The sequence below is a fragment of the Anguilla anguilla genome, chromosome 6 (assembly GCF_013347855.1).
Source record: "Anguilla anguilla isolate fAngAng1 chromosome 6, fAngAng1.pri, whole genome shotgun sequence".
Classification (NCBI taxonomy): Eukaryota; Metazoa; Chordata; class Actinopteri; order Anguilliformes; family Anguillidae; genus Anguilla; species Anguilla anguilla.
The window spans coordinates 16,994,313-17,021,198 of record NC_049206.1 but is presented as its reverse complement, the minus strand read 5'-3'; the positions used below and the strand labels follow the sequence as shown (position 1 = coordinate 17,021,198).

The 26,886-nt window shown below is 44.3% G+C and overlaps 1 protein-coding gene across 3 annotated transcripts; it reads right to left on the bottom strand.

The window, feature by feature from the left end:
- Positions 1-633: 633 nt before the first annotated feature.
- Positions 634-26,076, bottom strand: LOC118229258 (protein crumbs homolog 1-like). 3 transcript variants are annotated; one of them, XM_035421060.1, is made up of 15 exons: positions 25,601-26,076; positions 20,288-20,784; positions 19,872-19,986; positions 18,158-18,353; positions 17,778-17,917; positions 17,318-17,500; positions 13,729-14,685; positions 10,726-11,288; positions 9,891-10,056; positions 8,234-9,131; positions 7,329-7,370; positions 6,845-6,973; positions 6,297-6,423; positions 2,376-2,627; positions 634-2,129 (listed from the first exon to the last, which is right to left on the bottom strand). In XM_035421060.1, the coding sequence occupies exons 1-14, from the start codon at positions 25,674-25,676 to the stop codon at positions 2,409-2,411; spliced, it is 4,308 nt and encodes a 1,435-aa protein (XP_035276951.1). In that variant the 5' UTR covers positions 25,677-26,076; the 3' UTR covers positions 634-2,129; positions 2,376-2,408. The 3 variants fall into 3 exon arrangements, with proteins under 3 accessions (XP_035276951.1, XP_035276949.1, XP_035276950.1); XM_035421058.1 differs by having other exon boundaries at positions 634-2,119; XM_035421059.1 differs by having other exon boundaries at positions 634-2,116.
- Positions 26,077-26,886: the final 810 nt, after the last annotated feature.

Below are 26,886 nucleotides of genomic sequence, written 5' to 3'. Positions count from 1 at the left end.
CAAAGCTTCTGATACCGTTCTTGTGTCAGATAATGGCCTGGCACCTTGAAATAACTCGTGCTGTGCATTGACTTTGGATGCAAATTAGCAATGGTAGGTGGGTGAGTTCTCTTAGCCAATCAGAACTGACGTGTAAAAGTCCTGGACAGTAAAAAGTCCAGTGTTAATTCAACTTTAACAGAGTACACATCGGTCCAATAGGAGCATTTGTACTCTGTAAGTGCATTTTACTGTGTACAGGGTCTTGGTGATGTTTGGAATGACTATGGTGGGCAGAGGCTTTCCTCCTGCTTGAGTACTAACACAGCACTGGAGTCATGGCCTGTCTTTAAAAAGCTTCTCAGAATATGACTGCTCATCTAGGATCAGATATCTTCTGTCAATATCCTAACTACAGTATAAGCATGAAGAGCTAAGAAATCAAAACTCATCCTAGATCAGTACACTGTGAGATAATCAATGAAGACAGGCCTAAACCCTGATAGAGTCTTAAAAATGTTATGGCTATCTAGTAGCTTATTCTAAGTGGCAGTATGACAATATCAGTTTATTTTGTGCTGAATGAACACGAAGCCTGCAATTTCGCCTATACAGCTGCTGGAATCTTGTTTCTGGCAAGAAAGATACATCACATATGATTCAACTTAATTTAATTCTTAATTCAGATAAATAAATAAAAAACATTCATATAATGTTCAGTTATACTCTTCAGTTCAGTTTCAAGCAAAAACTGGAGACAAAGGTGAAGGTTAGACCCTTTACGTGACATAGAAACCATGGTGGCAGTGTAGCATAATGGTTAGGTAAGTGGGCTAACACCAAGGTTGTAGACTGAGTACAAAGAAAGGAAGTGGTGTAATGTTATAAGGCGGTACAATTGTGACACATTGTACAAAGAATATATCACAATTATACCCCGGTTCATAAAATTATATTACATTTTAGGCATTTGGCAGAAGCTTATATCCAAAGCAACTTACACGGCTTCCTTTCTTTGACCTTGGTACAAGTCCACTTCCCTGAACATTAGATTGAATCATTTCCCTGTCAAGCTGAATTCAGGATACATTTAAATAGTATACACAATGTATTGTCATCTTCCTAGTCTCAAAATGAAACTTTAACCAACATTTTATATGTACACAAACATACCACAAACACTAATGACATGACCAAAAAGTACACAACAGAGTATCAGTGTATTTTAAAGGAAGGTTCAGGTAAGGAAAAAGGGATATTTTATTTCACATGGCTTTTGTACAGCTCTACTCACTTAAATAAAAAGGTCTGGATAATTGGAAATTGCCAGTTTGCGATGCTGACCTTGGGGTTGAGTTTCTAGACAGAGAGGAAATGGTTTGGAAGGCTCCATCGTGCACGCACATATAATAAGTCACGTCAGATTTAGATTTCTGACCTGGGTCCCCTTTAAAAACGCTTGCGACACATCCATAAGCGTGGAGCCTGTTAGTTTTAATGCAAAGTTTTATCTAAACAGATGGCTCAAAACGTGTTTACATAAATCACAATCAGGAAACAAACTGTTTTTATAGTTTTTGCTAAGAATGTGTCCCATTAGACAATGGCACGTCAGACATATACCCACAGGTGCTACAGACTAGCCAGATAACGGGTTCTTGCATACATTTTGTCTTCTCTATTTTGCAAATAAAAGGTGCCATTTCCATTTATAAAAATTCTAAATGTGAATACAATTGGAACACTTTAGCTTTGATGGTGGAGATGCAGAACTTCGAGTGCTAACAGCGCTATCCATCTGCTTTGTCTACGGAATCTGTGAATCTACAAATTGGTAGAATTTATCTCTACTCCAACTGTGCGGTGTTACACAAAGCCTGTACAAACAGAACAATGCCCCCTTTCCAGCAACTGTTTCTAACTCCAAGCATGGCAGCATTTCAAGTGAGATCATTGAAAAGATTTTTGTTTCACAGATTGGCTGGAAAAACTATTCCTAAAATGAGGTCCATTATATGACAGGAGCCAGTTTATTCATAACGGGTCCTCGTTTACCTCTGGCCTGCATATGAGTAGATGGGTGGGGCGTTCACCTGTGATGCATCCTCTCCTGGTTTTTGCCCTCTCAAGGTTGAACCTGCTGGATGTCACTGTTAAAGTCACAGGAAAGAACAGTCAGACAAACATCAGAAACCACTCCCACCATATGCCACATTGCTGCTGTAATTTTTTTGTAATTGTAATCAAGGATAACAATGTAAACTTATTTGGCTATTTTGGTTTTCTTTCGGGCAGTATGCAGGTCACCTAAAGCTCTTCACTTCAGCTTTAGACAATCCAAAGCCTTTAAATTAATAATTGTATTCCATACATAAATGACCTTAGACTAAACTCACCATGGCACATCAGACAGAATGGCTGCAGTTGGGTCATATGAGTCTCTCTGTGGGCGGAGTCTGTGATATGTTCCACATCTCCACTCTGGGGCCTTCCTTCTCGTGCCTGGACGGGCTGTAGCTGCCGTAGGTGGCCCGGCGCTTCATGGTGGTGACGAGGGCGGCCGCGGTCAGGGAGAGCACCAGGAGCAGGGCCACGGACGCCAGACTGACGGACAGGAGCACCTTAGAGCTCAGGCTGTCTGCACGCAGCTGGAAGCCATAAAAAACCCAGAATGCGTCAGACATTTTTTGCATTGCACGAGAACACTATGCAACTGGGCGTTTCCAAGTTCGATCATTTAACATGGAATGTGTTACACTGATGCCATTCAATGCCATTGTCAGACCACACCCATTGTGTTGTGTGCAGGTCTGGGTACCACATTACAGGAAAGATATAGAAGGTCTGGAAAAAGTTCAAATAAAGTATTCTTATGTTCTCATACACAATTCTGACTTCTTGGTTTTGTCCCTACTAACTAGTCTTTAATCACAAGCAAGTTCACTGATATTTAAGAATGTGTTTTCTCCTACAGTAACAGGAGCCACTGTTAAATCCATGTCTGTCTGTACACGTGCAAAAACTGCAGTTTATTAAACATCTTTCAGAAACACTTTTAATTTTGGTGATTGTCAAAATATAGTCTCATATTTTTCGAAAGTCGACATATTCACAACGTAGCAGTATGTATGACCGTGCTTAAACGCTTCAGCTCTTCATTGAAAGAGCAGACAGCAGATGTGCGTGCTGTCCGGCTCTCTCCCTCTCCCCGCACCTGGCGTTCCGCTCCTCAGACGCACCTGCGAGCGGCGCCCGAAACGCGCCTCCCATCTGCCGCGGCTCGCTGAGAGCGGCGAACCCGAGCGGCGGCGCCGGTGCCGTTGCCGCGGGTCTGCCGGAACGCGCCGCGAGAACAGCTGCCGGCGCGCGATTAGAGTCGAGCGCTTTCAGTCACCAGAAAATCACGCGCATGCAGGCATGTGCAAGCTCACATCGGTCTGTCCAACCTGCAACTTTGTAGTGTTACTGGTTTTCACGATTAATATCTGACCTATGAGATATCTGTGGTACCTATCTGAGACCTATACAGTATGTTTTGTATTTTGATTGTTGTAATTATGAATATACAGTATTATACTGCATATTGATAATTATCACCTACATATTGGGGGGGGGGGGGGGGGTGCGCTATAGAAAGGGCTGTAATTCCTAATGGATCACCCTATATGAATGTAAATACCCTCAAAATGAAGCTAACAGTCTGCATTTCAATCTCATATTCATTGTCTTATTTCAAATCCAACTTAGGGGAGTACAGAACAACTAAAATTGTGTCACTGTGCCAATACTTTTGAATTTAACAGTAACGCATACAGTAAATGGTGAAATGATAGTTTAACAATTATTCTGCCTCAATGGTTTGAACATGCAGTCAGGAGAGACTAATGGATGTGCAGAATGACATGCCTCCCATTTTGCTATCAAATGCTAACTACGCGAATGATAGTATCATATTTGACTGGGAATCTTCAGGATATTGCTTAATTGACCACAGCGAAGCCCAGGGAGGGAGGTGTTCCAGTACTGAATATTCCCCACAACACTGTGCTACAGCCTGTAGGAAGCATGTGGTCATCTAGCACAATGTATGCATAGCTCAGCCTGTGGATTTCAGGGTGAAAATGAGTAGTATCTGGCAGTTATGAAGAGCATGTGTTACTTTATGCACACTTGACTTGACAGAACATTGCTGAAGCAATTGAGATGGCCTTACAATTGGGACTGGGCACACATGAATTAGTTAGTTAATTAATAATCTATCATTTAATGACCTGTAACAACACCTCTGCTCTCATCCACATCAGCTAAAGTTAATGGCGGTGCGATCCGAGCGTGGCTGCTATGAGTCATCTCTTTCCTGGGAGTGCATTTGTTCAATGCATTATCTTCAAAGGCATCCATTTCCTAAAATGTCAGCTTATCTGCTGTGTAGTAATTCAGAAAGAGTTGCCTGCTGTTCGCTGGCCAAGCACTGCTTTTCATACTTGCTGAGGAGAAATGAGGGAAAATCCCCCTTCACATCACCCTGGCACATGCTACTCTTTCTCTCCCCCCCCGCCCTCTCTCTCTCTCTCTCTCTGAAACACACACACACACATACACAACACATCACCCTGGCACATGCTACTCTTCCCCCCCCCCCCTCTCTCTCTCTCTCTCTCTCTCTCTCTCTCTTAAACACACATACACACATACACAACACATCACCCTGGCACATGCTACTCTTTCTCTCTCCCTCCCTCCCTCTCTCTCTTGCTTGATGGGAAATGAAGACAGTGGACAAATGGATCAGAGATTGACAAGGACCACAGAAAGGAAACACATTTATTCAATGACAGACACTGAAAAATGTTGTACAAAGTTAAGAGGAAAAGACAAGACAGAAACTAGACATGAAAATTGTTTGAGACAGACAACTTAAACATGCATGGAGACAGGACAGTGCAACTGAAGAGGGTAATGAAATGACGGAACTGACCTGTCAGCCTGTGCAAATCACAGTGCAAAGTACGTAAAACGTAAATAATTTAATCTGCAACTGGCAGCCTTTGGTGAACAAACAATTAGTAGCGTACCACCTCATGTGCATTAGCACTGCTTTGTGGAGTTTTCAAATGATATTAGTTACAAAAACATACTACTCTCACAAATGTATGCTGTCAAAAAAACAGACTGCACTGGATACCTACCTTATATGCAAATAACTACAGCAAGTGTCGGTCCAGGTTTTCACAAAGTACATTGGAATATCTCAATCAAGCCTACCATAGACTTTTGAATAACTTTAATCTCACTATAAGACTGAAGGCTGCAGTCAGACTAAAGTTGTATTTGGTACATACAGACCTCACTGTAGTCCATTATTTTACACTTCCTAGCGCGAAAGTATAGTCACTTACATAAGAAAAGCAATATATACACAAATATAAAAACCAAAATTCAAGAAATATGTTTTAGACATGCCAAAATCTACAACATGTTACAAAATACATCGTATTGCATTCTATAATCTGCATCTCTGTGCTGGCACTTTTTGGCACGTTTCATTTCACTATTGCTGCAAAATCTTCAGGGAATTGCAACTTGCGTGGTTGTAATATGTCACAAAATGGTTTAACTTATTGGCAAGCTACACACCTGTTTTATAGAGTAACCACTACCAACAGGAAGTGCATTTCTAAAGCACGTGAGCAATTATTTCATTTAGTGACAACAAGAAAACATATTTTTCTGACTGCTTATTAAAATTGAAAAGAGTGAGAATCAAGAAAGATTAAAGATCCATAATTACTGTAACCCATCAGCTAAATATAAGGCATACAAAGCGACAGCTGTGTTGATTTATAGACCACCCATGTGATGTCATCATGCTTAAGTGACACGCTCATCCACACAGGATCATTATTGCCGTACCGCTATATATCCTGGTTAAGGAAACCATCTCTAGGGCTCTGAATGGGTTTTTCACAGAAGGTGCCATCATGTGGCCATCACGTGAGCTGCATTCAGTGAAGTGCAATTCCCTCAAGAAGAAAAACGATCGAGATTTTAAAATCACCCAACCATGAGCTGCAGTGCGCGTGATTGACGAGGCCGCCCGCGTTTGAAGGCGGATGCCTTCGCCGGTCGGACAGGCCTGTCCTCCTCTCCTTCCTCCGAGCCGAGTCGGAGGTCAGAGGTCGGAGGTTACGGCGTCACTCCTCGGCGAACCACCAGTCGATCTCGGGCTCGTCGTCCATCCGCAGGATCATGTAGGAGAGCAGCTGGAAGAAATTCTGCCAGAGGAGCAGGAAGATGTAAATGTGCAGGTCGCTTACTTGGACCTCGCAGAGGTCGCCGGCGAAGTACGCTTCGCAGAAGCAGTGGAAGCCGTTGATCATGTTGATGCAGTAGCCTCTGTTGAGGCAGGGGCCTGACGAGCACTCGTCTATGTCCGTCTCGCACCTGAAACGCAGAGCGGTGGACGGCCCAGTCACGGGGAGGGTTAGCACATACATGCCTGTTAACATGTCTATGCTCCGATCCCCCTTTCCCTCTCTCCGATCCCCCTTTCCCTCTCTCCGATCCCCCTTTCCCTCTCTCCGATCCCCCTTTCCCTCTCTTCGATCCCCCTTTCCCTCTCTCCGATCCCCCTTTCCCTCTCTCCGATCCCCCTTTCCCTCTCTTCGATCCCCCTTTCCCTCTCTCCGATCCCCCTTTCCCTCTCTTCCCCAGTTTGTAACTGTTTCTATTTATGGGCATTCCGATCCCTGGCTGTCCCTGCTGATGCTTTTCTGTACCAGTTCAGCAGCAGTTAGTACTCCAGACCCTAGTTAAGTGGCTCCATGTGTAGAGGAACCGCTGGCAGGCGGAGGTAGGCTCTTACCAGCGGCCGGTGAAACCCGGCATGCAGTCGCAGGCCCACTGCGAGCCCGCGTGGGTGCAGTTCCCGCCATTATGGCAGGTGTAGTTCCAGCGCTCGCCACCGCACACAGACACTGGGAGAATGGGCCTCCTGGAGAGGCACGCAAACAAAGCCAGGCTTCAGCTCATACCACTGCAACCACCCAACACAACATTATAATACTGCCTGTCCATTAATACATAATGACTGTTTATATTGACAGTGTACATTGCTGAATGTAGCCATTTCAATATGGTATAGTGTTGTACATTCCAGGCAATTTAAATAAGTTAAATCAGTAAAATATAAATTGGCCTCTTAAAATGTTTTTTTGTTTTAGGTGGAGAAGGCAAGAAAGTTGCATTTTGGTTGTTAACGGTTGTCTTGTAATGTGACAACAGCCACCTGAAAAAAAAGTCCAGTAGAAGGAAAAAAACATTTCCAATTAAATAACCAAATTACTTACGGATAATTCTCCTTGTACCAAGGAATCTGCTCAAATTTCACACTAGCAAAAAAAAAAAAAAAAAAAGTTATTCCGCCTTGTTAAAACATGTTGCTGTGAGCCGCGACATAAACACAAGAAAACATGAGAAAACACGTATGAGAAAGAGTACGTGGTTTGCTGAAGCTAAATATCAGTCCCTTAAATATGATGAAGTGACTGTGGTAGGCTTGCAGAGATTATGTAAATTGTAATTACTAACAGGCCACTGGGAAATTGGGTAGTAAATATTTTCACTTTAGAATGTAAAATATTCAGGGAATGTTATTTATGGAATAGTGTACGTCTAGCTTTAGAATAATTGCAGAACCATAACACATCACCAGCCTCGGTGCGTATTATCAACATAAAACACCTTGTCCAGCACCCACTAGTGAGAGATATTGGAACACAGCTGTTTTAGTTTTTTCATATTTTTTCTTCTTTCATATACATACAACATTTTTTTTTTTTTTTGCTGGGATCTGTAATTATAAATGAAGTAATAGATAAAATAATATAAATATAAAGTCCTACAGAGCAAATTTGACCCAAATCTCATTCAGACCCAAAATACTGTCTAAATGTTGCCATGTCATTAGGCAATGGGGGAAATGCAGCAGAAATGTATGATTATTTGTAGCAACAGTACAGTGAAGCTTCATGAACCTCAAACTGGGTGGAGCTTAGATATGTCATCAGTGACCAGAGTGTTTTGCTCAAAAAGAGAAGGAGGGATTCAGTTGGCAGGGTATCCCCGTTCCTCTGACTCCTCCTGTGTTATCAGAAGGAATAACCAATGCACAACCGGGTAAGTGATGGACAGCTGGCCTAAGCTCCACCCAGTACGGGGCCGCTGAAGCCTCTCTGTCCCCGAGGGGCCTCACTCGCAGAGCTCCCCGGTCTTCTCGGGGGGGCAGAGGCAGGAGTAGGAGGAGTAGCCCCTCAGGCAGGTGGCCCCCCGGGCGCAGAGGTGGGACTGGCAGGGGTCGGCCTCCTCCCCCCGGGCGGCGCAGTCGGGGCCGGCGTAGCCCGGCTCGCAGGCGCAGGCGTGCCCCAGGGCGCGGGCGCTGCAGTTGCCGTGGACGCAGGGCCCGGAGGCGCAGGGGTCGGAGCCGAGCTCGCAGAGGGGCCCCGACCAGCCGGGCGCGCAGTCGCAGCGGGAGAGGTCGAAGAGGTCCACGCAGTAGCCGCCGTTCAGGCAGGGGTCGGGCTCGCACACGGGGGAGCCCCAGCAGCCCAGGAGGGCGGGGCCGGCCGAGGCCCTGACGAACCGGCCCTCCTGGGGGCGGGGGAGGCTGAGCTCGCCGTCCCCGTGGTACGGGAGAGCGACCCCGCCGACGTCAACCGTGCTCAGGCACCCGACTAGACCGCTGCCCCCCAGGAGAAGCTCCGCCCCTTCCTTGAGGAAGTCCAGGTTGCCAGCGGCAACCCCAGAGACAGAGGGCTCCCCCTGGTCGTCCACCTCTACGGTCCATTGAGAGATCTCGGAGCCGGGGGTTACCATGGCGAGCGTGACCGAGTGCCACTGTCCGTCGCTAACGGCGACCCGGCTCCCCACGCTCAGGCCGAGAGAGCGTGCTCCGCTCCGTAGCTCCAGGTGCAGACGGGAGTCCCACACGGACACCGCCAGGAAGTCCAGTCCCTTTTTAGCCCAGAGAATGCTGCCATTCCGGCTCCTCGTCCGCACGCGGAAAGAGACGCTGGTGAGGCTGCGCAAGATCTTCCCACTGACTTTGTAGGAAACAGCATTGCTGTCCTTGAGAAAAGTGGCATTGGAAATACCTGCGAGGGAACAGCACAGAAATTATGTTGAAAGCACATAACTGCTTAAGAGCACTGTTTTTTCAGCATACACACTTCTTAGCCCATAATAGTCATTTTATTGAACTGCCTGAATCATCTCGATCTCAGATTTATATATCTATAATTACCTGCAATTACCCACTGGTTGCAGCAGTGTTCACAACTTCTGATGCTGATTTATCTTATTTTTATTCAACAGCATTCATTTTAATGTGGGAATGATGCCAAATGCACAGCCAGTGACAGAGCTTGAGTTTTATTTTGGTAATCAAATTGAAATCACATTATATGAGGCTACAAGATGGAACAGCATGCCAGCCATTGTTAATCTTAAGAAGGATAATCCTGGCTCAATAAAATCCCACACTGCTCCATAAAATCTAATGCATATCAACAGTGATGTCTATGCCACCTCTTGCTTGGTCATCATATAGTGGATTCTATTCCAAGATAGGTTCTTAATGAAAAAGCATCATATTATCATATAAAGCAAATGTGTCGGGGAAAAATAATGATCTCTGAGTGACACAAATAACTCAGTCCTGGTTCTACACAGGTTCTGTGTAATGTTGACTCCAGTCCTATTCAATCAAAGCACCTTCTGGGTTTAATTCCAGGAACTGCAAATTAAAACTACAACAGTCAAATGGAAAAAGTGCCCCTTCCAGGAGGTCATACACCGCTGTGGAAAAACACGACATATCGCCATTAAGAGAGTCTGCTTGACGGTCCACTCACACTCAAAGCCGTGCACGAGGGCCTGGCAAATGGCGGATGACGGGCACGGCGACAGCTCGCACCACGTCACCTCCTCACAGCGCCGCCCTGTAGTACTGGGGGGGCAAGTGCAGGTGAAGTCATCCCAAACGGAGTAGCACACTCCTCCGTTCAGACACGGGTTCGACTGGATGAGACAGAGAGAAATATCACCACGGGGTACAGGTTAGAACAGGTGCTCCCAAACATTTTAATTTCCAAGAATAATAGCGGTGTGGCTCAGGCACCCCACTTCGAATTTATTAAACTCAGAACTACAGATTCAAGTGCAGCCATGACAATGTTTTAATCCATGAGTATGTAACAACTACACTTTTTACATGAAAAAATTGAAAACCTGTGGAGTAGTGTAATTGAACAGGCAATGACAAACGAATGAATAACAATGAATACAGATCTGAATGAAATATGAGGTCAGTCACCAATACTAAACGGGGATTATAAGGGCTTTGTATGGATGGGTGTAAATTGGATGGGTGGATAATCTGAGGGGTGCTTTATGTGGCTAGCATGGGCTCACTTAAGCATTACATTATTACATTACAAGCATTTAGTAGATGCTCTCATCCACAGCGACTTACACAACTTTTTACATAGCATTTACATTGTGTCCACTTATACAGCTGGATATATACTGAAGCAATGCAGGTTAAGTACCATGCTCAAGGGTTACCACAGCCGTGTCCTACCAGGGAATTGACCAGTGACCTTTTGGTTACAAGACCATCTCCAGGCCCATTATACTGCACTGCCGCCCGTGGAGCGTGTAGCAGGTCTGTGATAGCGGGTTACCTACCCTGCAGGCGTCGTCCCCAGCGCAGCCGCGCGCGACGTTCACCAGCTGCGCTAGCCCGTACGGGCTCGCCACCGCCCCGCCCGGCTGGTAGAACTGCAGCCGCCGGGCGCCCACCCTCAGGTCCTGCACGCACCCTTTTAGGTAGCCCCCGAATGGGGCAGAGTCGCGGGCGTCCGGCAGGCCACCCACGTACACCAGGTCCCCCGGCTGCACCCGGACACCGCGGGCGGGGGCGGAGGCGGAGCCCGGCCCCTGGGCCGACTGCCGCAGCGTGATCCGGTCGCCGCGGACGCTGAGGCCCAGCAGGTGGAAGCGGCCGTCACCGACGGCGGCCCCGCCCCTCAGGGTCTGGGAGGAGCCGCGGGTCCGGGCGCTGGGCCTGCCCTCCTCCAGCCACAGGTGGAGATATGGCCCGGTGCCGTTGGCCAGGGCCAGCAGCAGCGCCCCCTGGCGGCGCGTGCGCACGAACGCGCTGATGTCCACGCCCTCCGAGGGGGCCTCGTCCAGGGTGAACACGGCGTAGCTCTCCCGGTCCTCGCCGCCAAACCTGGCCGTGACGTGCTCTGCAGGAGGAACCGTAGAGAGGCGAGAATGGGACACGGAGGCAGCACAGCCCTGTAAGATGCATGGCTGTAGCCTGGAGCTGCTGGGAATTTAAATGCACGTCCTTCATTTTATTCAGGGACAAAATGAATTAATCTTTAAAAAGAAAATCAAGGAAATTAATAAGTTGGCGTAGAAGTAGCTTCTTTCTCGACTGGTGAAAACTTCCCCGTGTCATGACATGCATCATAATGTTACATTAATGTTTACGACACCTGTTCCAAGCGCAACTGTTGAATACAAAATTGGATTTAAAATTTTAATGAAGCCTCCCGGAGCAGAACGGCATTAAATGAAAATAAAAGCCCAGGAGCTGCTCTCTAGCTCAGTGGTAAATTGAGCACGGACAGCAAGCGGCTTTAATGGCATACGATGGAAGAAAGAACCTTCACTCTGGATAACAATCTCTCTCCACATCGGAAGCCTCGTAAAGGCCTGGCGCCTGTTTTAATGGAGGAACATTTAGTGAATGATTTCCCAAATACACAGCCTAATGAAATGATTATTATGCCAGAGTAATGAAATGCCTTTGAAAGTTTCAAAAAAGTGTTGGAGCTCAACCCCCATTACCCATGTCCAGCTAGTAATTTCATGGTGCAAAGCCTAATTTCAAAAATGCCCTGCACACGGCCAATTCTGCATAACCTTAGAGCAGTGACATAAGCAATAATATAATAAAAACAAAAGAAGCTTATCTGATAGCTTACACGGCACATTTAATGTTACATAATACATAGTAATTCTGTCCCTTCTTTTCTGGACTGATCTCTCACAGGCTTACGTGCATATGGTGAACAGAAATATGCCTGTCACATGGTCTCTCTGACACATCACAGTGACAATGCATTTTTACAAGCCCTGTTCACATTGAAGATTTAGTACAATTTTAATGATTTACTTATAAAGGACAAATAAGAAAAATCTGGAAAATAAAATACACTTTCAACGATAGGCCTACGTAAGGGCTATATAACTCATAAGCAATACATAGAACTTTCACAACCAGTACATGTCATGTATGTACATGTATGCCAGCAACAGCAAGTAGGCACGTAATATGCTGCCACTGATACAGCAAATCATGTTGACACACCATACCAAGTAACAATTTGCCTATACGTTATTGACATAAGTATTTATATTTTTGGTCTATGAATGGTCATTTGTAAGAGGTAAATAACTCCTTCATACGCATAATAAATGAGATGTTAGCATGCATTTTTTAATTCTATGCTTGTCTATGTAGTGTTTATAAAGGAGTTAACCTATCCAGTGCTTGTGAAACAAACTACAAAGTGATTTGAGTTGAGTTGGTCTGCAGCCAAAGGGTCATGCACTCGGATTGGTTCACCCTCTTAATCTTCAGTCCTTAATCCATATATCAGGTGTCCTTCCCTCTGCTGTGTGCACTCTTTCATAATCTGCTTTAATGTCTGTGGGCTAATTTTGACCTCCTGGAAGACGTCCAGGATTACTTCAAATACATTAGTTAAGAATTTGCTGGTATTTTTAACCAGTCATTTAAAAAGTTATAGTTTCAAATAGAAGTTTGAAGGGTTGGCCTGTGCGATAAATAGTCAATAGCAGGCCAGAGTTGGTGATATGGATGAATAAATTATGCTTATGTATGCATGATTTTTTTATGCTAAGCTTGCACTTGACCATCTGTTTAACTGGATTACGTAAGCCTGTCCATTCATGGAAATGTTGTCAAGTCACTGTAACAGATTCCAAACATACTGTGGAGATGAGATCAGCAGGTTGTAAACAATGTACTTAGACACTGAATGTTTCCAAGATCACGATATGTAAAATGCTAAATAAACTATTCAAATTCTAAAACAACATAATATACCTAATATACCGAACTGCACTAAAACTGTATAACATTTCATTGTGTATTTTTGGGACCTATTCTTGCTCATTGCTAGGCAGGTGATATGAATTTTTGGCCATATCACCCCTACCTATAATTGGAACACTTGTGAGCTCATGTTTGTGATGCAACAGATGTGGCAGTCTTATAATGTCTCAGTCTTGGCCAGTGTGGTTAATGGGCTGTTTTGTTTGGCAGTAATGTCTAGAAGTCATTAGAAGCTTCTGGCAGAAGACTCTGCAGATGATGCGAAACCTGCACTGATTTTGTCCCGCCTCCACTTCACTGATGTCATCATCGTGCTGTTCTCCTGATGGGCGGGATGTAACTCCACCTTTCTTTTCCACAGACCTGACTCTACGAGTTGAACATGTCATCACCTATCCCAAGCCCTACCTGACTGATGTACTGCTGATGCAACAGTCAATAATTTGAGTACATGATGGTGAGGTCTGAAAGATCAACCAAACTAAAAAATACAACTTTTTATTTAAACCATAAGTACATGTGCCATAGGGTCTTACCTTCTGAGCAGTCCGGTCCATCGTAAGGCCTGTAGCACTCGCACTGGTAGCTCATCCATTGGCTGACACACCGGCCCCTGTTCTGACATGGGCGGTCCTCGCACCTGTCCCGGGTGCTGCATCCGAGGGTGACGTTAACTGGCGTGCCGCTCAGCCAATCCCCCGGCACCACCGGCCGAGAGTCTACAAACACGTCCCGCAGACATCCGACAAAGGGAGGGAGGGGGCCGTCCCCCAATGGCGTTTCCCTCCCCTCTTCCCCGACCCCTCCGATGAGGACGGTGTGGAAAGTGGGGGGTGGCTCCGCCCCCAGCCCTGACCCTTCCCTCGGCGGCGACCCCCTCGCCACCACGACCGTGCTCTCGCCACAGGAACCGCCCAGGAGCCTGAGCCCCAGGGCCCCGCCATCGAACGCCACCTCCACGGCGTGCCACTCGCCATCGCTCACGTTGCACGGGACTTCCTGGTTGGGACTTGCCCCGCCCTCTGCCAGCACGCGGAGGCGTGGCCGTCCGCCCACCAGCTCCAGCCGGACGGCAAACCCTCCGGCCCTCCGGAGGAGAAGCGTGGCGTCGGCAATCACGGTCCTGAAGCTGAGGGTCACGTTCCAGGAAGCCAGTGGACCTGCGGCAGGGCTCTGTAGAAGCAGGTGGCCTCTCGTCTCAAAGGAAAAGGCGGTGGACGTCTGGCAGTCGCGGCCCGTGAAGCCAGGGGGGCAGGTGCAGAGGTGGCTGTGCTCCCCGTCGATGAGCAAGGGCAAACACGCAGCTCCATTCTGGCAGGAGCGACCCTCACAGCCCAGCAGGGCCACTGTGCAGTTCCGCCCTCCGTACAGGCGTCCATCTTGGCTCTGCTGCGAACAGTGGCAAGTGAAACCTCCTGGATAATTCTCACACAGGCCTCCATTTTGGCACGGATTCAAGTCACATTCATTAACATCCTCTTCACAGAGAACACCTACAGAGAAACATGCAGGCAGCATATTGGGTGTAGAGTTACAGTATTATAGATTAGAGCTCATTTAACAAATTTACTCATTAAAGTAGACAGGACACCAACAGTGATGCTAGGGAGCATGACAGCAGCCTAGATTATGCTTTCAAAGAGACAACTGTGAACAGAATATCCATATGAAATTGGTTTTACTTTTTGGTGAACTGAGCACATGAACTCTGTATATTAACAGATTCCATATCTATTCAACAGCTAGAGGAACTGATCAGCCTTTCCTGCCCTGGTATGAAAACCACTTTTCAAAAGAAAAGCAAACATGTTGAATTTGCTTTGTGCTTGGGTTAGTAATGTCAAGATGCACACACACACACACACATTCACATACACAGCCGCTTATAAAACCTCATTCTGAAAGCAAACATAAAAACAATTTCAAGCATATTTCACATTCCATTGGCCTTTCTTCCCCTACAAGTCCTAAAGCGAAGTCACATACATAATGCATACTACAAGCAGGTTCACAAACTGCAAATCAGAAGAGTATGTTACCTGCACACAGCAGAAGAACAATCAAAACACAGGCAGCAAGTCTCCCCATTGTTCCAGTGAATCACCGCGATCAAAAGGCATACATTCTTCTATGATTTACTGCACAGAGTATGAATCTGCACAAGGCCATTGCCACAGGCAGCTTTCACCATGTTCCCTTGCTCACTTGTGGAGGACCAACCGACTCACACCAGGAATCACTTTAAGCCAGATCTGTGGGATTAGGTTAATGCACTTAAAATGTCTTACAGGCTGAACTTTTGCCAGGAGCGACTTTTAAATTACATCTGAGCTACCATAAATATCATTACCCGAAGTGTTCAATGGCTGTTGTGGAAATTGACACTGCAAGACAGCTAGCCACGCCGCAAGGGATTAGAGGGGTTAGCAAGAGGCAGGAATGCTACCTGAAACACAAAATTGGGTTTACTGCACTGCTGACCGGTTCATTCTCCTGACTGTTTCACACAATCTGTTTTCTGCACAAACTGCCCCATGTCACTGACATCTTAAGCCACACTGGATGCAGCGCAACAGAAGAAAAATAAACCGCTCGGTTAGTCTCATGCGCAAATGGTTTTTGTCTAACAAACAAGAATCTTCCCTGGCATGTGAGACACACTACAGAAAATGAATATTTTACATTCCCTAACATGGCAAAAAACACAATTCATATGGCAATCTCAGGTGGCTGATACATTCTGTGGCATTTTGAGGACTTGTTGACACTGACAATTTCAGCCAGAAAAAAAGAATTTCACTCAGCTTATTGTATTGATGAGTCAGTGTGGGCACATGGAAATGAATGCAAATAATGAATGAAATCATGAATGAAAATAATACCAATTTCTGTTAGCGCTATTGTTCATGGTTAAACTTTCATCAAAAAGCTACCAGTCTACCCATGTATGATTCTTTAGATCAAAACTGTCCAAAATTGAAGGTATCAACAAACGGTGGATCAGGTTGTGCTACCATGGAGGACATGTTTTCATGTAAATTACAACACATCACTATAGCCAATTGGTAAAAAAAAAAAATCTTCACCCAATGTTTATCACCAAAGATGAGGATAAAGATTCAAATGCTGCTGCATATCGCCTTCAGTGAAATAATGGTAATTCATTGGTAATACTTACATATCATCTCTGAAACAATGGCAGTTATTTTCTGTGGTGAGTTAGGAACTTGAACAGCCTTCTTGAAAACATGGACACCAACTAGACGTTCTTCTATTCTAATAACATTTAATAAGTCTAATAAAGAATGCCAATTAAACAAGCCCAGAGGCAGGCCTGTTTTTGGCTTGTCATCAAATGAGTACCAAAAAGATGTTAAATGTCACCCCACTTGTTTTCTAGGTCAGTGTCTTCCTCGGTTAGCTCAATGGCTTGAGTTGATGTGCATCCAGCACTCTTACTGAGCCAGCGGCCTGCTGTGTTGCATCCACAATCCAATTGCAGGCTTCATTATGGAGGGTGACTGGGATTCTCTGGGATTGCATTTGCATCGCACATCATTTGCATGGGTTATGGCCTTGGGTTATGAGCTTTTTGAAAGCTGGATGACTTGGTAGCAAGTCACAAGTGCTTCAGTGGTGTATGGTGATACATCCTCACTGAATCCAGGTGTGCCATTATACCTCTCTCCACTCAGTGCATTTGAGAAAGCCTGTCTGATGTCTCATTCAATTCCTATGATGAAGGGGGAGCCGCTGAAAGCTTTGCGCTATGAAAAGAGACCTTAGATTCATCCCGGTGTGCCAGGTTTTTTATAGCTATGTAGCAACGGCTTCTCTTATTAGCAAAGTATGGGTTTGCATCACACTATTTTACAGCACAATTCCGTGCGTTTCTCGTCACCTTGCAAGGTGGCTGCAGATGTTAATTAAACAATTAGCATCATGCTCTGGAGAACATTATATTCATTATAGGTTCAAAGCACGGAACTCACGGAAGCACTTGAAATGCATATTCTCAATAACCTGACCAATCGGGAGTGCAGAGGTATGTCTCAGGACCAAAAGTTAGTTAGTTTACCCTACCTCATGTGACTGATCATTCCATTTACCATTTCATCAGTTTACCTTCAAAGCCTGGTTGGCATGTGCATATGAACCCCACGGCATTCTGGGAGTCGTGGTGTGCAGGGAATAGTTTCTCTGTGTCATACAGGGCCTTCCAGGAGAGCTCGATGCATGTCCCCCCAGAGAGACAGGGGCTGCTGCTGCACTCGTTGGTGTCTACCTCACAGTTCCTCCCCTCGAACCCTGTTCCAAGACATGACACACCCACAGTTACAACTCGTCACACAAAAGCAGATGTGGGCAAGTGAATTACTGGATTGCCAGTGTGTATGCAGGCTTTTCACCAATTACCCTGACTACATTAGCTAACAGGAAAGAACGCACCCAATAGAGTGTGAAAACCCAATGATTCTTGAAAACAAGGGATTAAACAAGATTAAAAAGTGGCTTTCAGTGGTCTTATTTAATCGGAAGGAAAAGACATTTCAATCTTAAAGACACTTAAAGATGCTGCAAGTACCCGGCCAGCAGTAGCAGGTGTAGTTCCCCTGGTTCTCCTGACAGGAGGCGCCATTGAGACAGGGCTGGGACATGCAGGCCGGGACGGGGGTGTCACAGTTCGGGCCCATGAAGCCCAGCCCGGTGCAATCGCAGCTATATCTGGAAATCAGGGTTCAGGACTGATCAGTAACACCTTGAAGAGCAAAACATTGGGTAATGGCAGATTGAATTTCACCTCAAATATCTCTATACTTGTAAATATTAACAATTCATTTAGATGTCTAGAGATGTTTAGAGTATGTCTGCCATAGTCAACATTTCAGTGTTTCTCCCGGTACCTGTTAACTGGAGGCTTTTAAAACAAGGCAAAATTACACGCGTGTAGTCTGCGGCCTTTACCCGTTTACCCCATCGGTGCAGACCGCTCCGTTCTGGCACGGATCGCTTTCGCACTCGTCCACGTCCACTTCACAGAAACGGCCCAGGAAGCCGGCCCGGCACGCGCAGGAAAAGCCGTTCACGTAGTCATGACAACTGCCGCCGTTGAGGCAAGGGTCTGATTGGCATTCGTTGACTTGCAGCTCGCATCTAGTTCCTGGAAGATCAAAGGCAGCGCAAGCTCCACCGGTGAGGCCCTTCATCTCTGCACTCTAAAGCCGGGATACAGCCCCGGGGCCATCTGGATCAAGAGAGAACGCCGTACAAGGCGCTTCTGTTTCAAAATATACCTCAACTGCAATATAATGGATGCCTTCTCTGTTTTGACAGCTTTCGGCAGATGTTTAGCTGCTGTCTCAGTCATCCCACTTGAGGTTTGAATGTGCAACTGAGTGATTTTAACACTACACTGCATGTAGCCTCTTATGTGTCATTAGCACGGTGATAGTCTTGCTTGTTATGAGAAAACTGTTTTTATAATGCCCATGTCCCCAACGTCGCACATAAATCGAGGGAGGTTAGCATGAGCTTGAATCTAAGTGACTGGCAATCTCTCTTAGTGGGACAAAATGCAATAGTAAAGGAGCATGAAAAGAGGTAAAGGTGTTATACTTGGACATGATCCAAAAGGATTCTCTACAGGTTGGGAATTATGGGGGGGAGACAAGAACGGGAAACTTGAGGATAGATTATGTGATAACCTGTATAAGTAAATAATAAATAAAAAATAAAAAGAAAATCATTTACAATATGGTGACCCTAACCTTAAAAAAAGGCATTGACCTACTCAGTAACATGGAGAAACTGTAATATTTCAAACTCCAGTCTAATTTTCTCTTCTAATGAGGAAGACAAGACTTCACCATTTCAGGCTCTGAATGCAGGTTTGTGGTGTTTGCAGTTGGACCAAACCTGCAGTTTACCATGCTAGGGACCAAGGAGAACAAGTATACTGTTGCCACTAGATGGTGCCCTCTAACAAACATTCAATATTATTACTGAAACAAAATCAGTGAATTTGAATGAATTAAATACCGTAAGAGGAAAAATATTAGAGAAGTTCTTGCCTTTATAAGAGGCTTTCGGTGAACCATATGCTTAATTATAATTCTGTTGCTAATCATTTTATCTTTTTACATTGTTGACACGGTCATCAGATATTGAGATTTTTTCAAGATGTTTTAACTACAGTGGCTGCCAATTCAAAATGTTATTTTTTACTTTGGTTTAGTTTTAGCCAGCACGAAAGTTATCTTAGCACGTGCTTCAGATCAACAGCAATTTTTCTATTAGATGAGAAGTTAAAAACCCATATCATATTATGACATCCTCTTAAGTGCGAGACATCTTTTACCCACAGTGCCCCATGGATAACCAAAAAGCGTGAACAAAAGAGCGAAATAAACAAAACCATCCATTGGTTGCGTAGATTAAATCCCTGGTGGCTCATGGATATTTTCACCGAGTGAGCCTCATTTGTTTTACTTGCAAATTGGATGAGGATGTTAGCTTTGCAGTAAATATCTGTAGTATTACGTTATGTTGTGTTCTGGAGCTCTTGAGTTTAGCATTTTCATTAGTGCCCAGCATGGTTTTCCATAATGGCTGAGTGGCGATGTCTTGCGATTGGCTGTCATAGAGGCGGACGGTGTTAATGGGGCGAGGTTTCCTGTACCCGTGTACCCCGCTTTGCAGAGGCAGGAGAACCTCCCGACCCTGTTGAGGCAGGTGGCTCCGTTACGGCAAGGCCGGGAGGCGCACTCGTTCACGTCAATTTCACAGTGACTGCCCTGAAAACAGATGTGCGCTGCATCAATTCAAAATCATGTGGCGATATTTACACGCCCCGGCGATTATAACTATACAGTAAATTCTCTCACAGCAGACCTCGGCGGGACCAGAGGGGAGGCAAAAACATGAAAGGTCAGGCAAACAGGTAAATATGAACGTCGGATAAATGAGTTTTAACTGTTGATGTACTTTTGCTCGGCATTCAGAGTGCTGAACGTTAAATGATTCAGAGCATAAAAACATTTTCCTCCACCCTCACAGTTCCGACACTATAGTAGACACACATTCCCCAGCTCTAACCTGGAATCCGGGTATGCAGAAGCAGGAGTACCCGTTAGGCTCGTCCCGGCAGAAGGCCCGGTTCTGGCACGGATTTGAGGCGCATTCGTTCACCTCCGTCTCGCAGCGGGTGCCCACGTACCCGGGCCTGCACAGGCACGAGTAGCCGGGCGCCGCCCCTGTGGGCCGACCGGAGAGCGGCTGGCACAGAGCCGTGGCCCCACAGAGGCTGTCGGCGCATCGCTGGGCACCGGCGGCACAGGACTCCCCGGTGTGACCAGACTGGCACCGGCAGGCCAGGCCCGGGGGGTCCGCGGGACTGGGGTGGCAGGTGGCATTGTGGAGGCATGGCACAGGGTGGCACAGCATGTCGGGGCCCTCGCACTGGCCCGTGGCGGAGGGGCCCGACAGTGGCGTGGGGCACTGGCACAGGACGTCGGTAGGCATGTCTTGGCACACGCCACCATTTTGGCAGAGGTCGCTCAGGCAGAGGGCCACAGCTTCCAGTGGAGCTGCACCTAGGAATTGGGAAGATAAGAATAATAGACACATGGACTTATTTTTATCTCCAGTTTTGGAAGGAGCCTTGACTCACTCCTGTGCCACATGCACCCAATCCAGGAGCACTGCAGCAGACACCCGTGCATTCCTCTGATGCATTTACATGCGAGCCAATGACTACTGTACACATGTCACATCACAGAGCACTAAGAAAGCTAGGGCTGATCAGAGCTTATGAGGGTCTCTCACTAACAACTAGTAGTCAAGAATCAGCACTGCACTTTGCAGTAACCCCCACCATACCACACCAGTGTTGTCCCCTGTGCTGAGAACTCCCTGGTCATAGTTAGATAATGACACAGCCTGCACTTTAAGTGAGCTCCTTGGCTGGCTGAGTCACTCCTGACCTGGAATAACCTGGTTGATTCCCAATAAGGACGACTAGAATCAAGCTAATGCTTTGGAAATGATCAGCCCACACATATACTGTATAAGCTGAAATGGATTTGATGTTCTTGTGAGCCTACAAAATTGACTCACTACACAAATAAACCAGTCATTACTTTGTAGGAAAATTATTAAAAGCCAGAGGTATTTTTCAATAAGAAATTCCCAAAACATGTAAATATAGGAGAAAGGCACAGCTTTTCACATGAAAAAAAACAGTGAACACCTTTGGAATGGTTAGTTTGTAATACCCATGATAATTCAATTATTGCAAAGCCGCCTGCTTTATTTCCCTGTGCTTTGCATATTAAACTGAGTACCATGCAGATTGCACACAGTGGCACTGATTTCTGAGCACTTGATCAGTGCCTTCTGAAGTGCCTCATTGTGCTCTAACCTGCTGTAAAATTGTTTTTAAAAAAGTAATTAATAGACTGACACGCTTCTGTCGCCACACATGTATTTACACCACTATTTATCCATCAAATATAACAGTGGTGTACAGGATTATAACATGAAAAACAGAGGCATGTTTAACAAAACAAAATCCCTCTAGCCTCCTGCTTCTGGCACAGAGCATCTTGTAGTGCTGCCATGGCAACCGATTGCACGGTCCTGCTCTGAATGGGGCCTGTTGCCATGGTAATGGGCTTATAGACAGACATCATTCCAGGCATTTGTCACATCCTATAGACTGCTCCTGATTTCCACAATGACGAAATCATGCACCTACTTGTTTCCATGACATTGTTTCCAACACATTTCACACACCAATCCTTCAATTCAAGCCTCGGGAGTAATTTGACCTTAGTTTTGCTCATTTCTCAGTTTCTCGTACACATTGTACAATACTGCTCACTACAGCAGCACTCAAGGTATTCTTCATTACACTATTCTCCAAAAAGAGCTCCTACATTTACACAGCATCAGTAAAACATTCTAGGACTTTAAATAAATATTGCTCACCTATCAGAAATTGTAATGAATATCAAAATAAAATGATATGCAATAGTAGCATATGTACAGTTACATACATGCAAGGGAATTACTAGCTCTCCATCAGTATAGGGGTCTAGGATATCTATGGGCCCAAATACCTATCCAAAACCTCTCCAATGCTTTCAGTCGATTGAAAAGCATATAAATGTGCCTCTCACGAGAGTTTAAGATTAAACATTGATATCATATTGGAAAATAATGCAAAAACATTGTGAAGCACTGTGGTACACATAATTAAATATGTAATCGTTCACTCTTGTATGCTTTTCTGCACTCTATAGTATGTAATCTTTTGTTGCATGGGGATCGGATGACATTTTATAAATATTACTATTTATGATCACTCCACGGGAAATGTAACTTTCATCTAGCAAATATCAGCACACAGTAAATTTGAATGGGTGTTTTCCATGCCTTAAGTGACGAGTAGCCCATGGAGATACTAATACCCCACATTATGTACAACAAGATTGCAATAAAATAATATTCCACCATCAGAAAAATGTTGGCAATGTACTAGCTTCATGATAAAGTGGTGCCATCAAACATAACACAAATGACCAACCTATGAATGCTTACACTACAGCATGTGAAATTATCGCATTAGAGAATAGCGCAAACCTCTTAAAAAACACACAATTTGATTGTGGTATGAATTCTATCATAACAGGTCACTATTAGCCACTACGCTAACACTGCCCTAAGTATGCTAACAATTACCTATATCCACACCTATTAGTTAGCCCCCAGTACAAATATGCTGAGTATTATTAGCAACAGTTGTCGCTTGCAAAAAAAACTATATCAAAAATATAACACAACATAAATATTTGAAATCTTACAAGCAGTAATAATTACATCTTCACCACGTTCGTATGCATACTTACTAAACTTCATGCTTTCTCCTCTTCTGACCACTCCCCAAATCCATGTCAGCATGGCAAGAATTTACTTTAGCCGTGCTGATGAGTTGGCAAAACTGGTCAAATCTTCCAAAAACTGAAGGAAAACAACAATTATGCCTCAAGGAGTGCTTGTATAATACTTCGTAACGTTACGGTTGATGGCACAACACTGTGCTGAAGCTGGGTTCTCAATCATTACACATTTCAAATTAGACATGCCATACACCGTTGGAAAGTTTATACTGTCCTCTACTGGATAAAATAATTATCAATCGAACCTGGCCACTAGGGGGCTTGCAAACTGGGATTAAGTGGCAACTTTAGTATGTCCCTGCTTCATCAATATTGATAGAATTTTGGTAAGCCAACAAAATAATCATCTCCACGTTATGCAGGGGGGGTAGTTAGCATTGAGTTGTAAGGTCACACACCTTGTCCAGACAATTCACAGATGAGTGCTACAACAAGCCCTCTGTTTGCGCCAGACAATGAGCAATAACCCCGTGTGTTCTGATCTTAATCCCAACACGTTCCACCACAGAGCACTGCTAAATCCCACTGACGTGCTTCTATGAATGCATTAACTGGAGCCCCTTTCACCTTTGCCCTCAAAGATCTGAATAAATATTCAGCATGGAATCAACATCAGTTTCAGTGCGCCGCAGACTGCTTGCATACTAATGTATTAAATACACTACACTAAATACCATACTACAAAACAGCAAGGGCATAGGTTAATATGCCTCATACTATTCCTATTTATGATTATGGATTAAGACACAGTAAAATAATTCAAACATAACACAATGGAAGGTTCTAGTGAATTTGTAGGCACCCCCCCCCCCCCCCCCCCCCCATTTTCTCTCCTTGACGAACTGTCAATCGTATACAGCAGCCAATGTGGGCAAGCATGCACTCCCCACCAAAGCATATAATGCCACACTGCTTCTTTTTACATTGCAGCCCACGTGCACAGGCAAGACTTGGAGGAGGACACTTCATGTGAGGCTTTAGTGACAAGGCCCATTCAACCAATGCGGATTGCTACACAGCAATGAGAAGCGCATCCATTGACTAACTGAGTCCTCCCTAATCCAATCACTGATTATGCACAGACCTGGCACAGACAACCAGCAACTAGCCACAATCATCACTGGTACAGTCAGGATTTATGAGGCCCATCCATTCGCTAGAACAGTACGATGAGCCACCCAACAATCCCAAAACACTCAGCATTGAAATTCATCCAAAAAAAAAAAAATTCTTGTACCATAACCTCCTGGAACACTTAATCAACTAGTTTACATAGGTTTCGAAGACTTTCACAAGAGCAGATTAAATTGGTCTAGACCACTTCTCAGTGTAACCTTGGGTTAGGGGTTCAGGAGGGGGCAGGACTGGGGAGTAATTATACCCTGTGAAATATCCTTGTTCATGGACGTAAAACAAACCTTATTGCCACTGATAGATTTGCCATATGTGCACATTGATAAAATCTTTTTTAACTTGGGTCGTGACCTACATGCAAAGCAAATCCACAAATAAGGTGTATGTAGGGACATTTTAAAATGTTTATTTATTTATTTATTTTTCAAAAGAAGGCCATTTTTTTCTTAAAGATTCGTCACATACAAACAAGCCGCTATCATCTCGCACAGTGACAGGCTGCCATATTCCCCAGTTTTATCTCCATGTGAAAACAAATACTTTAGCCTCCATGATAATGTCACTTGATTCTGTGATCTACAACCTGTCAGGAAGTTATGAAATGACTTCTGATGAAAAAGACATCAATTTGACACTCACAAATTTGACGCCACTGTGTACATGTTTTGTGACAGGAGCACATTACGGAAACATCTAGTCTGACATACTATGTTACCTGCATATGTTGTTTCAATTTGACAGCTTTATTTCACACACTACAATAACACACCTTTGTCAAATTTGGGGGTCACTTTTTACTATGTAAACATGTATTGCAAAGTTCCAAACAAGCTGTAGTTTGTCTGATTTGTCACAGGCATGTGATTTGATTTACCGTGTTTTGTATAGGGAAACAACAAGAGCACATGTATGTATCATGGTTAGCTTTTATGATACTCTGTATAATGCAGGTGATGCCATATCATTTAAGAAAATGACTGCAAAGCCAGGAAAACCACAAAGCAATCAGAAAATATGGCCTAGGGACACAATTTTGTTAGAATTTCCTTCTGCAACCCAATTTGTACACGGAGAACACTTAATAGTTTCCTTGATTTCATGAAAAACACAATATTTAATCACTTATTTCATAAAACACAGCTAAAGAGAAATGTAGAGCTTTGCTATTTTTGGAAGTTCTCAAATACATAGCAACACATATTGCTCAGTTAGGCTATGTTACGTATTCAACACCGTATAACACCTTCGAGACTGACTTATAGTTGTGAAGAGAAACGAACAGGGAAACAAACAAAACAAAACAAAAATCACTTACTTTGTGTCAAGATGATAATAGACACAATAGAAACCAAGCCGGGTACATTTAATGTAAAAAATACAGAAATAGCCATTTTCGGTAAGAAATCATCCTATTCACGGTATTTTTCTTCGTCTGAAAGGCGCGCTGCACGTGCCTCCTCAAATCATCAGGTCCGAGCTACCGCTGGTGCCGCGCGACCGGATCTCTTGGTTCCATTCCATCCAGTGTTTACCAATGATCACGCTGCTACTCGGCCCTGAAGAACGTTCACAGCCACATGCACCAGGACCAGGAGATGAACGCTGTATGTTTTAGAAACAAACGGCGTGGACCGGACTTATAAATAGCTCAGTAGAACAAACTACTGAAAACCTGTGAAGAAAATCGCACCGTGTGCCCGGCAGATGGCATTGAAGATTCGCGTGTTTAATGCAATAAGCTCCTTAAGTTGGGGGCAGACAAAATGAGTTAATATTATTCCAACCATACAGTAGTCTCTGTGTTGCCATTAGGCTATGCATTGCTTAACGCAACATTCATATCTTTATCGTAGCAAAGAAAAATAAATAAATAAATAATAATTAAAAATAAATAATAATAATAATAATAATAATAATAATAATAATAATAATAATAATGGTAGTAGTAGTAGAAGTACGGATTGTAGTAGTAAAGGTAGTATTAATTCCAATTGCATTATTTGCTTATAGCTATTTATAAATATTAAAGCACACATTTCCATTCTATTCACAGCATAGTCAATGACTGGAGCCCCAATTCTCCAGACTGAGAAAAACACAATTGCTTTGAAATGACAAACATATATTCACTTCTGATAAACTGAATTAAAATCAATTTCAAAGCATAAACCTATCATTGAACACCCGTTAGGCTATAATATAAGTTTAATCAAATGAGTCACACAAGACAGAAGTGGTATTCACATCGGAGGAGACAAATAAATAAATACATCAATATATAATGCATTATTATTATTATTATTATTATTACAGGCCTCCCTGTACCAACATTTAATATTAATGAATGCAATGCTCCCTCTGGTGGTGCAGTGCCACACAATTATGAATTACAGGTTGAATAGCCTACGGCAAGCCAATGTAGTATATATTTTAGTGTGTGATAAAAGCAAGTTTCAAGTTTCAGTAGGATCATTATAAAAGAAGTACAAATCAACCTGTGGAGGGTACATAACTTTGTGACGCCTACTTACATAGGCTATATGCCAATGCTGTTGTTAAATTGTTAATTGTATACTACAATCTGAATCTGTTTCTGACCTT